Below are 12,057 nucleotides of genomic sequence, written 5' to 3' on the forward strand. Positions count from 1 at the left end.
CACTATAGTTCCACTTTAACAACCACGGCTGCATCTTGTGATATTATAGTTTGGGAAGACATCACAGGAGCCCTTTGATTGATAATACTAAAGAGCCCTTTCTAAAGTAGAACTCTCAGGATTCCATAGGCTGGTATCATAGAGTCAAGAGTACTATAATTGTGTGTTGCAAAAGGACTCCAAGAAATTTCTCTCTCTGATTTATCTGCCAGTTATTTCACAATCTCAAGCAAAGCTCAGCAAGCGTATCAGGCAATTTTCTTCCCACTTGAGGTTTGCAGTGACATGAGGGAAATTAAATCAACACTAAACTTGAAAAACAGTTTACATTAAAGTTCCACCACACACTGACATTCACTGCTTGAAGCTATTTAAAATCATTTCTGCATGTGGCAGACATATTGTGTGAATCACTCTTAATTTTCTCAGAAACAGTTTCTGCATAGAATCCCAGAGGTTTCTATATACTACTGCACTGAGAGGCCAAGTGTAATTTAAATTGTTCAGCAATGAAGGATACAGACAGGAAATACTGCCACATGTTAATCACTCACTTTAAACAAGGCACCCACCTATTAAACAATGTTTACCTTATGACCTTAGGACACTTCCCCACCAGTCCAGTCATGGATGGGCATGCTGCCCATCACATGACATCAATGGACTTCTGGCAAAGGTCCTGCCCACAACTGAGAGTTGCCCCTCATCCCTGCTGTTTTGCCATGGAGGCTGGCAAAACGGCATGGGGGGAGTCCCCCATGCGATAAGGTCACTAGACAGTTCTTATCTTGTGTTCTTCCAAGACTGTTTTCATTTAGAGGAATAACTCACAAAATCTCTACGGAAAGAACAAGACAGCCCTGTATTCATCAGAAGGATGACTATATTACACTTCCTCCTGTTGTTGAAGACATGGTATTGATACTTTGGGTGGCCAAAATTTATTTCACTTTGGCACACTTTCACTATTACCTTTCTAGTCTGCCATCTGTGCTATGTTAACAATCGGTTGTTTTTCTTACTCATTTTAACACTACCACTAAAACATGCCTACATTTTAAAATAATATTACACATGCATACAATAGTGAAAAAAGAGTATAGCACTGATTTTTAAAATGGATTTTGTAAAATAAATATAAATACACTGCTATATTGAAAGGTTAGTCTTACCCTTTTGGCTATGTTCTGTTCAGTGGTATGGACCGTGTCCAAGTTTGAGAAGTGCTAGACACCAGTAGTAGTAGTAGTAGTAGTAGTAGTAGTAGTAGTAGTGGTAGTAGTATTGCTTACTTAGCACCATCAAATGTACATTGTGCTTTATGGTAAAACAATCAAAAACAGTGGGATCCTACAAAAGGCATGTAATTTAAAAGATATAAGTATACACTTACACAAACAGAGGAAAGGAGAAATAACATTCCAAAGTAGTTTACAATTCCACATGAAAGTTATGGTGGAAGAGCAATGACTAGAGATTGCAAAAGGCCCCAGAATATGCCTGGGAATAATTGCTAAGTTCTGTTTGTGCTGGATTCCTGTGTAGAAGATACCTAGTTTTCTGGTTTACCTGTACAACGTACACCGTTGGCTGTCTCCATCATGGAGAACCCCAGGGGACACACCCGTGCCATTTCCTGGCAGCCCCCATGATTGCAGGCCAGGTCACAGCCATACTCTCCACAGGCCCCGGGAGGGTCTGAAAAGACAAGACGGACAGGCATCAAGGTAGCTTTTCAAGGTTGGGTATCCACCGGGAGAGCCTTTGCACACTGTGGCATTTCAATAAAACCTTTCGAACTGTTGCATGCTGCTGCCTTACTAGCTTAACTGGAGATTTACAAACAGTCTTTTCTTCATGCCCAGAGTGGAACCCATCAAAACTGGAGAATTTTCACCATTGTCTTCTGTCTGGAGATGACCTATGGAAACTGGAGATTCAAGGCCAGACCCTGAGATCTGGCAGCCCCAGTGTCAGCACATAGTTGTGAGCTTCCAGAGGGCTTCAGGGCCCCAATTTTGTAACAATGCCGATAGTTGTAATCAGGTCAGAGAACAGTAATGAAGTACTGGATCCAAAATTGACCCTCATGCAGAGAAGCTATAAGACAAGTGATCTCCACAGTAACAAGACCAGAATGGAAGTGCGAAAGGCAGCATTACAATCCCAGTTCCATAGTGATAAAATAAACTGTGCTCCTTTCGCAGAAAATGAAGATAGGGTGAAAAGCTCCTCAGACATTTCATCATGAGATGGATACTGTTGAGAGGCCCTGTCACCAGAGCTCAGAAACCACAGGGAGAGGCTGGGTGGCAGGACAAGACAAATGTCAGCAGTCATTGTGAGCAGACAAGTGGGTCTAGTGCTGTGTCTTTCATTCTGTTGTTTTGCAAGGGGGGTTCGGGGAGGGGGGATATACTCTGTTTGACTATTGCACCATGATCCAATAAATTAACACCAAATACCAAAAAAACCAAACTGCAATGAACTTTACATGGGCATCATTGCAAAACATATGATTGCATAAACTGGAACTCATCCAGATTGTTACAACATGTTTTCTAAATCCTTGTTCTGACCGTGCAGGACATAAATTGGTTCTCGTCATATAGTGAACACCATGAAGCTATTTCCCATAAAAGCTATCGCCTTTCTTCTCTCTCTGTCTAGTCCATCTGAAGGATTTTCATTTAACTTTCCTCGCCATTCTGATTTTATAGGACTATTTAGAGGGAAGACATCTAATAACTTGCTTGGAGCACCAAAATGTTGAAGGCTGGCTCTAGGGAGAAGAGAGGTAGAGCTACTGCTGGCAGGATTCCTTATGGCAAAGCAGACTGTCTTGCACAGCAGTGATCAGTCCCTGCAGACAGGCGCTGGCTATGGTCCAACTACCCCATGCCTAGTACACTCAAATGCCAAAAGGAAGCAAGCCAGCACTGAGCAGTTCCACTCCTTAAAGAGAAAAACAACTTTAGAATAACTCCAGCCAATGATGGTGATGGTGATGATAATATATTTTTCACAATGTCATTTCACACTAGCAAAGAAATTCAAATGGCCGTAATGCATTCGCAGACCCCAAATGTATCTTCACATTACAGAAAAAGGACACCGAAGCACAGTAGCGTACTGGAGGCACAGGTGGAAATAACTGAATCTGAGGTGTAAACCAGGTATAATATCTCCTCTGGCAACCTGTACCATGCAGGGGTAGGGCAGGGGTGAATAATCTGTGGATCATCAAATGACATTAGACTACTACTGCCTTCACCATCCTTGACTAGAAGTTATACTAGCTGAGCTAGTTGGGAGACTGAAACCAATATCTGAAGGGCTTCAAGTTCCCCATCCCTGACCAGTATTTCCATAGACTCCATATTAATTGGATGAAATTAGGCATTTTTTCTAGATGTGCACATGCACAAGCAGGAAATATCAGTGTTACACTCTTGATGAATAATACAAAATTATCTCCTCTCCAAAAAAGCTACTCTGCCCCCCCCCCCCCATTTTTTCTATCATTGCCATTTGAGAATGTTGGTCAGTGCAGTTTGCATTAAGCAGAGTTGTATTCTGACATGACAGGGAAAACTACATTAGTAGGAATTCTTTCGAGGTAGATATTCACCTAAATACAGTACAGCGGGCACATGTTTTCCATCCCAATATACCTTCATCACAGCAACCATGGATCATTGCACCAGATATTAGTAAATAGTGATGACATGAACATGAATAATATTTAATAATAGGGAGCATGATCATCCATGTTTTTCTGTACCCATGGCAGGTCCTAAAACAGAACCTCTATAGATACTGCAAGCTCACTATGATCGCTAAAATTATGCCAATTTGCAAACCTATCCTGTTTTCACTTTTGATTTCTAACATCAGATTTGAATGCCTCCCAAAAACCAGAAACAGAAGACCTCCTCATTCCAATCCAAATCACTGGCAGCATTACACAATGTTCTCCTTACCTTGACATGTAATGCCCTGCCCTCCATCTCTGCAGGAACATAGGTTGGGAGCAATGCAGAAGCCACTGCCACAGCCAAAGGAACAAAGTGCTGGTAGAGAGCCAAGCAAACATTGGTCAGATCAGGTGAGAATTAGACATTAGGGATCATATTGCAAACACACATTGAATAATGGAGTATGCCAAGGAATTTCAGGAGAAAATTCCGGAGTCTGTGTTTTATCAATTATAGCAAAGCCTTTGTGAAGACCATGAAGAACTATGGATCACTCTTAAAGAAATATCACATCTGATTATCCTAATATATAACCTATACTCAGGACAACAGACCACTGTGAGGCAGAATATAAAGGAACAAGATGGTTTCCAGTTGGCAAGAGGGTCAGGGAAGACTGTATTTAATTAGCCTATTTATTTAGTTTGTATGCTGAATGTATTACACATATAACTGGATTAGATTTAGAGGAAGGAGGTGTGAAAATCAGATGAAAGAACAGCTAATTAATGTTTAAGATATGCAGAAAATACCATGTCAGCAACAGAAAATTGCAAAGACTTGGAACAACTACGGACGACAATCAGTCAAGTAAGTGCAAGAGTAGGTTTACTGTAGAGCATTAATATAACAAAAATAATGACCACAGATTATCTACATACATTTTTAGTAGACAATGAAGACACTGAAACAGTGAAAAATGTCCTATAACCTACCTCAGTCATCAATCAAATTGCGACTGTAATAAAAAAAATCTAAAGAAGACTAAAGTTTTGAAAACAAGATCCTCAAGTACAGAAGAGTCTTGCTTATCCAACATAAATGGGCTGGCAGACCATTGGATAAGCAAAAATGTTGGATAATAATAAGGATTAAGAAAAAGCTAAATGTTAAATTATGTTACGATTTTACAAATTAAGCACCAAAACATTATGTTTTACAACAAATGGACAGAAAACGCAGTTCAATACACAGTAACGTTATGTAGTAATTACCGTATTTATGAATTTAGCACCAAAACATTGCAATGTATTGAAAACATTGACTACAAAAACATTGACTACTAAAATTGACTACAAATAGAGATAGAATTGCATAAAATGAATTTATAGTAACAACATTGTCGGAAGTTAAATCTGTAAAAAGTTCTTGCTGCCTAGAGAAACAGCTGTGGATCCAGGCGGGAGGCAGACTGCATTGATAATACAGAACGCTGGCTAAGCAAAAGTTGGATAAGCGAGAATCTACTGTATAAAATTAAATTATTGAATACCAAAATCATGATTGTTTATGCATTTGTATTGCCAATTTCTATGTACAGTTGTGAAAGCTAGACAGTGAGGAAAGATGATAGGAAGCAAATCAACTGATCTGGAGAGAGAAGAGTTCTATGAATAACTTAGACTGCCATAAATGCAAATAGATAGATCCCAGAGCAAATAAAGGCAGAGGTGCTCAGAAATTTCAGTTGACCCAAATAGCTACAGTCTGGTTGTTAACTGGGGTGGTAACAGGGAGCACACAACTGCCTTACTGCAATAGCTCCACTGGCTGCCAGTCTGTTTCTAAGCACAATTCAAATACAGTAGAGTCTCACTTATCCAACATAAACGGGCCGGCAGAATGTTGGATAAGTGAATATGTTGGATAATAAGGAGAGATGAAGGAGAACCCTATTAAACATCAAATTAGGTTATGATTTTACAAATTAAGCACCAAAACATCATGTTATACAACAAATTTGACAGAAAAAGTAGTTCAATAGGCAGTAATGCTAAGTAGTAATTACTGTATTTATGAATTTAGTACCCAAAAATCACGATATATTGAAAACATTGACTACAAAAATGCGTTGGATAATCCAGAACGTTGGATAAGTGAATACTGGATAAGTGAGACTCTACTGTACTAGCTTTGGCCAACAACACCCTAAAGGCTTTGGCCCAGGATATGTATGACAAGATTAGAGCTCTAAGGCCCTTTCTACTCTGCCATACAAAATCCAGATTATCTGCTTTGAACTGGATTATATGGCAGTGTAGACTCATATAATCCAGTTCAAAGCAGATAATGTGGATTACTTCTCTGATAATCTGGATTATATGGCAGTGTAGAAGGAGCCTAAGATTATACTGTGATTTTATTGTGTTACTGTTCTTATTGATGTAATACAGTTTTGGGCTTGTCCCAGTGTAAACTGCCCCAAGTCCTTCGGGAGATGGAGTAGGGTATAAATAAAGTATTATTATTACTAGTAGTAGTATTATTTTTAGTATTATTAGTATTACTGTATTATTAAGATTGCCCAGAGAGGTCCTTCTCTCTGTCCCAACACTTCTCAGGCAGGGACTTCTTTGTGGCTGCTTCTAGACCTGGGCTTCTTCCCTAACGTGGCCAGAATGACCCTATCTTTGTTCTCCCACCATCCGCAGATCAAAATATTATTTTGTGATGGCGCAAAAATATTTTGATTATTCATGGAAAAAAACTTTATGAATTCTAGTCACACAGTCTGAATACTGTTTTGAGATCATATAGAGGAAGGGTTCATCAAACCACATGACCTTGGGCTTACAGGGGACAATAAAGACAGTAAAAGAAGAGCAATCAAACATGGCTCTCCAAAGTGCTTAGTGAATACATCCTCTCATCTTCAATTGCCAGCTGGTGAAAGTGAATGAGAACAACTGGCAGTAGCTACCAAAATGCCAACAGCTGGATCTTATGTGTCATTGTATGAACAAATGAACAACTCAAGTGGGGAGCACCAGCTCTGTGAACAGATGCTGCAGGATTTCATATTTGCACAGTATTGTGGCTCAGTAATGCTACAATGGGAAAATCTAGTTTCGTCAGATGTGCTGCCACGGCATCATGCATGGTATAGAAGTATGATATAGAAAATCTGTGCATGATGAGAAATAACTTGTCTACACATTATCCTGAAGGCTTTTAGCCTTCCTCTTGTCAGCTGTCACAGAAAAAACAATAAAACTCTTATTGCTTTTATACAATGCTACAAAGCCAAATTGACTTTATATATTTTATCTGTCTTCTCTCAAAGAATCCTGTGAATAATAGTTTGTTTACATGCTAAAACTGAGAGATACTTCACCCTCTTAGTTCACAAAATTCCAATTCTTATTGAGCTAAGATTATTATTATTAAGACAACAAAAAGTCTGGTATCTAGTTGTAGCCTAACTGGATTCAGGTAGGTCTGCTGGCTACATGGAAAATCAAATGCTATAGCTACCTGAATCACCTGCTACTCCATCTACTGTTTGGAAACTTATTATCCATTTTTAAATTCATTGAGAGTTCTTAGATTATTGTCTTCCAGGCTGAGAACCATGAAGCAAGGGAGTTTCACTGTTTGAGTTCAAGAGGCGAGTGAACCGATGCCTCCCCCACCGTACTTACGTAGGGTGCACTGTCCACTGCCTGGAGCTGGTATCCACCCAGGACAGCAGCCACTTCCAAAACCAGAGAGGCAAACATGTGGACCAAGGCGACGTCTAGAAATATCAGAGAGATGATAGGAGAATATCTGAGATCAGCAACAAATGTGCAACTGCGTTCTGCTGTAGAGCTAGTTCATGTGACTTTTCTGATCATACTAGGCAGGAATCAGCATGGTATAGTTTCAAAGTTGTGCTCTAATTGCAAGTTGGCATGCAACCATTTAACTCACTATGAGGAACAAGTCAAGATGTCCATTTACCAAGTGACATCACTAAGCGGCCCTAACCAAAACAATTATCTAGGGGTAGCTGTATTGATGAAGCAGCAACATACAACAGCAAAACAGTAGTGCGGAAACTATCAAAGTATCTCCCTTCTAACCTCTGCTGGGAAAATCCTCGCAAGAATACTTGCAAACCGCCTTCTTCCTGTCTCAGAAGACACCCTCCCAGAATCCCATAATGGCTTCTGAGGAACAGTGGACATGATCTTCACTGCACGATAGCTCCAAGAAAAATCAGCCTCTGTACATGGCATTAATTGACCTTGCAAAGGCATTCAGCACAGTGAATCATAGTGCTGTCTGGACCATTCTCCAAAAAATCAAGTGCCCTGACAAATATGTGAACATCCTGCAGCTCCTCCACGATGGCATGATGGCAATAGTCTTGGACAGCAATGGCTCCCAAAGTGACCCATTTAAGGTGGAATCAGGTGTCAAACAGGGATGTGTTATTGCCCCAACATTATTTTCCATCTTGATCGCTATGATACTTCATCTTGTTGATTGGAAGCTTCCCACTGGAGTGGAAATTATCTATCGGACAGATAGCAAGCTATTTAACCTCAGCAGGCTGAAAGCCAAAACCAAGGTCACAACAACATCTGTAATAGAGCTCCAATATGTTGATGATAACATAGTCTGTGCACATTCAGAAGACCTACAAGCTACTCTAAAACCTTTGCAGAAGCATACGAGAACCTCAGCTTCTCACTGAACATCGAGAAAACCAAAGTGATCTTCCAACAGTCACCAGTCAATCCCACTGCAAGGCCAAAAATACAACTTAATGGTGTAACGTTAGAAAATGTTGACCATTTCTGCTATCTTGGCAGCCACCTCTCCACAAAAGTCAACATTGACACTGAAATACAACACTAAGCTCTGCAAGTGCAGCATTTTTCCGAATGAAGCAGAGAGTGTTTGAGGATTAGGACATCTGAATTTTCCTTTTCCTTCTCCTTCTCCTTCTCCTCCTCCTCCTCCTCCTCCTCCTCCTCCTCCTCCTCCTCCTCCTCCTCCTCCTCCTCCTCCTCCTCCTCCTCCTCCTCCTCCTCTTCCTTCTCCTTCTTCTTCTTCTTTAGCTGGTATTGCACGACCTGACATCCTATGGGAAGTAGCAGCCAATAATGAAAGGACCAAGGCAGTGACATCTCCGGATCTACAAAAATACTCGGAGGAACACCTCAGCAAGCAAGAGTCCAAAAGTGGCAGGCTAAAACTCGGAACCTCAAGCCATACCGATACTAAATGAGAGACTCCCCCTGGACACACAGAAGACTGGGTGACCTGGAAGACACTGAACAAACTGTACTCTGGCACCATGAGATGCAGAGCCAACCTTAAGAAATAGGGCCAAAAAATGGAGTCCACAACATGCGAGTGTGGAAATCACAGAACACACAGAACCGCAAACCACAGAACACCTACTACAATATAGTCTGAGTCCTGCCACATGCACAATGGAGGACCTTCTTATAGCAATACCAGAGGCACTCCAAGTGGCCAGCTACTGGTCAAAGGACATTTAGTATAATGCCAAGTTTTTAAACTTTGTTTGCATTTTTTAAATGTACCCTGAACTCGCTTCTGATATGCCCCCCCCCCCCCAAAAAAAACCTATTATGCAATAAAGTGCTAGAAAGAACTACTTGCAGAAGGAACCCAAATGAAATTGCACATTTCAATCAGTCCTAGGCAAAGGAGACCACGACACTATCACAAGGCAGCTAAAGCAAAGTCCAATGGTTTAAAAGAGTCAATCTTTCTATTCACTATCCAATCCCAGCAAGGCTTTAGCAAAGGTGAGAAGTGCATATTTTTTTTAGATGTTTGGTTGGTATTCCCATCAGCCTTCACCAAAATACTATTGCGACGGAATAGTGGGAGCTGGAGTCCAGCAAGAAAAGTTATTTAGTGGGCAAGATATTCCCACCCCTGTTGTAGCTGTGCAAACAGTTCCATGCTGCCCGGTTGCTGTGATGCCTTATTAATTAAGAAAAGGTTCTATGGTGGGCTTGTTACTTGGTGATTTGTCTGCCCTTGTAGTTGGGAAGGTAGCAATGGTTTTAGTTTCATATGAAGACCACAGGAGGGGGGCTGAAATAACTGGCAAATCACAAAGAGGCAAAGAAGTGCACTGGAGTAGAAGCAGAAGAGGATAGAACAATAGCAGATAGAAAGAAAGCTGAAGCCAGGATATTTTAAAAACAGGCTCAGAACCACAACAATATGCATTGCCACTCTGCCCCAGGTTGGCTTTTTTTTCTCCTACTGAAGCATGTTTATTTAAACCTTTCTGCCTAAAGTGTAAGCTGCTATTTTCTGTGCTGTTCCAAGCTTTCCGAACACATGAAGCCCCAACTCTAGAAGGCAATCTGCAATATTGCTAAGAATAAACTAACCTGAATGGGGGAAGAAAACAACAACTGTGCTTGGGCACACAGTGATGCCAACACAGCCTTGCTCCCCTTCTTATGCATCCCACACTCAGTCCCTGGTTGCAGTTGCCCAGCCAATGATTCGGCCCACTTGTTGAAGAGAGTTGACTGGATGGCCTTAGTAGTCTCTTCCAATTGGATGGGATTGGGTTGCCATAAGTTTTCCAGGCTGTATGGCCATGCTCCAGATGTGACGTTTCACCCACAGCTATAGAAGGCATCCTCAGAGGTTGTGAGGTAGAAACTAGGTAAGGGAGGTGTATATATCTGTGGTAGGTCCAGGGTGGGGAAAGAACCCTTCTCTGTTGCAGGCAAGTGTGAATGCTGCAATTAATCACCTTGATTAACACGGAAAAGCCTTGCAGCTTCAAAGCCTGACTGATTCCTGCCTGGGGGAATTCTTTGTTGGGAAGTGTTAGCTCCTAATATGGTCATAGGTAAAGGTAAAGGTTTTTTCCTGACATTGTCTAATTGTGTCCAACTCTGGGAGTTGGTGCTCATCTCCATTTCTAAGTCGAAGAGCCAGCATTGTCCATAGACACCTCCAAAGTCATGTGGCCGGCATGACTGCATGGAGTGCCGTTACCTTCCCGCCAGAGCGGTACCTATTGATCTACTCACATTTGCATGATTTCAAACTGCTAGGTTGACTGAAGCTGGGGCTAACAGTGGGAGCTCACTCCACTCCCTAGATACAAACCACCGACCTTTCGGTCAGCAAGTTCAGCAGCCCAGCGGTTTAACCCACTGCACCACGGGGGTATAACATGGCCAACTCACAGCAACCCAGCAATTCTGGCCATAAAAGATTGTGCAGCCTGTGGAGTAGAGCAGTGGCTCTGAACCTGTGGGTCCTCAGGTGTTTTGGCCTACAACTCCCAGAAATCCCTGCCAGTTTACCAGCTGTTAGGATTTCTGGGAGCGGAAGGCCAAAACACAGGTTGAGAACCACTGCCGTAGGCGCAGTTTTGCCCATTTGTTTCTAGGAGATGACTAAAAAGACAAGGCAGGCGGCGGGCAGGCAGGCAGCACTAGTGTTGGAAGAACAGAAGGAAATAGAGAGAAGGGGGTGATGGAGACAAAATAAGGAAAGAAGCGAGGGAGAGAGCGAGACAATACTCGGGTCTGGCACGGCTGCCTCTCGGCACATGCACAAAAGATGCTGAGAGCCAGGAAAGCGGCGCAGGCCAAGGGAGACGGGAAGGTGCTCTTCTCTGCCCGCGGACTGGCTGAGCCGGGAGCAAGACTCGCCTTTTGGACGAGATCAGGAAGGGTAGGTTGTCCCTAAACCTCCAAGGAAACTCCAGCAGGAGTAGCTGCGGGACCTGGCTAGGGAATGTGGGGAGCCTGCTGCGGTTACCTCTCCAAGGCGAAGTTGGCCAGCTTCTTCCTTCCGCCGTAGGCTCTGCCCTGGGCCCCTGGGAGCAGCGCGGACCCCCAGGCCGCCTGGAAGAGCAGCAGCCGGGCCAACATGTCAGGCCGCGAGTGCCTACCTTCTCCTTCGCCCCCTCCCGCCTCCGGGCCCCTACAGCATCGCCCTCCCCCCCAGGGGTCAGGCGGGGGGCTCCTCCGGGGAGGCGGGGGGCAGCTGCGGGCAAGGCAGGCTCCTCCTTCCCCGCAAGACCGTGGAAAAGAAAGGCACGGTCTGCCAGTCTTCTGTGCAGGCGCGATCAGGGGCAGAGGGTTCCCAACACAGCGGCTCCGTTGCTGGGCTGGGAAGAGAGTCTGGGCGCTCTCTCTCCGTGTCTCTCTCTCTCCCGCCACCCCAAGCACACACGCAGCAGCTCCCCCCCCCCCCTTCGCAGGAGTCTCCTTTCCCACATCTGGCAAGGCTCAAGCCTCCCCTCCCTCGCCTCCCCTCCCCTCTCTCCAGGCTGCTTTCCCAGCTGTGCCAA

The 12,057-nt window shown here is 43.2% G+C and overlaps 1 protein-coding gene across 7 annotated transcripts in view; it reads right to left on the minus strand.

The window, feature by feature from the left end:
* The window catches only part of vwce (von Willebrand factor C and EGF domains), a 34,393-nt gene extending 22,494 nt beyond the window's left edge, over positions 1–11,899 (minus strand). For 5 of the 7 annotated variants that reach the window (XM_008115852.3, XM_008115851.3, XM_016995561.2 and 2 more), the window contains exons 1-4: positions 11,523–11,894; positions 7,400–7,494; positions 3,984–4,073; positions 1,570–1,698 (exon numbers count right to left, since the gene is read on the minus strand). In XM_008115852.3, the coding sequence (XP_008114059.2) occupies positions 1,570–1,698; positions 3,984–4,073; positions 7,400–7,494; positions 11,523–11,635 (427 nt within the window). In that variant the 5' untranslated portion in view covers positions 11,636–11,894. Of the gene's footprint in view, positions 1–1,172; positions 1,351–1,569; positions 1,701–3,983; positions 4,074–7,399; positions 7,495–11,522 lie in introns of those variants that run through there. The other 2 variants (XR_010001872.1, XM_062967438.1) reach the window with 2 other exon arrangements.
* Between the last annotated feature and the right edge of the window lie 158 nt (positions 11,900–12,057).

The sequence above is a fragment of the Anolis carolinensis genome, chromosome 1 (assembly GCF_035594765.1).
Source record: "Anolis carolinensis isolate JA03-04 chromosome 1, rAnoCar3.1.pri, whole genome shotgun sequence".
Taxonomy (NCBI): domain Eukaryota; kingdom Metazoa; phylum Chordata; class Lepidosauria; order Squamata; family Dactyloidae; genus Anolis; species Anolis carolinensis.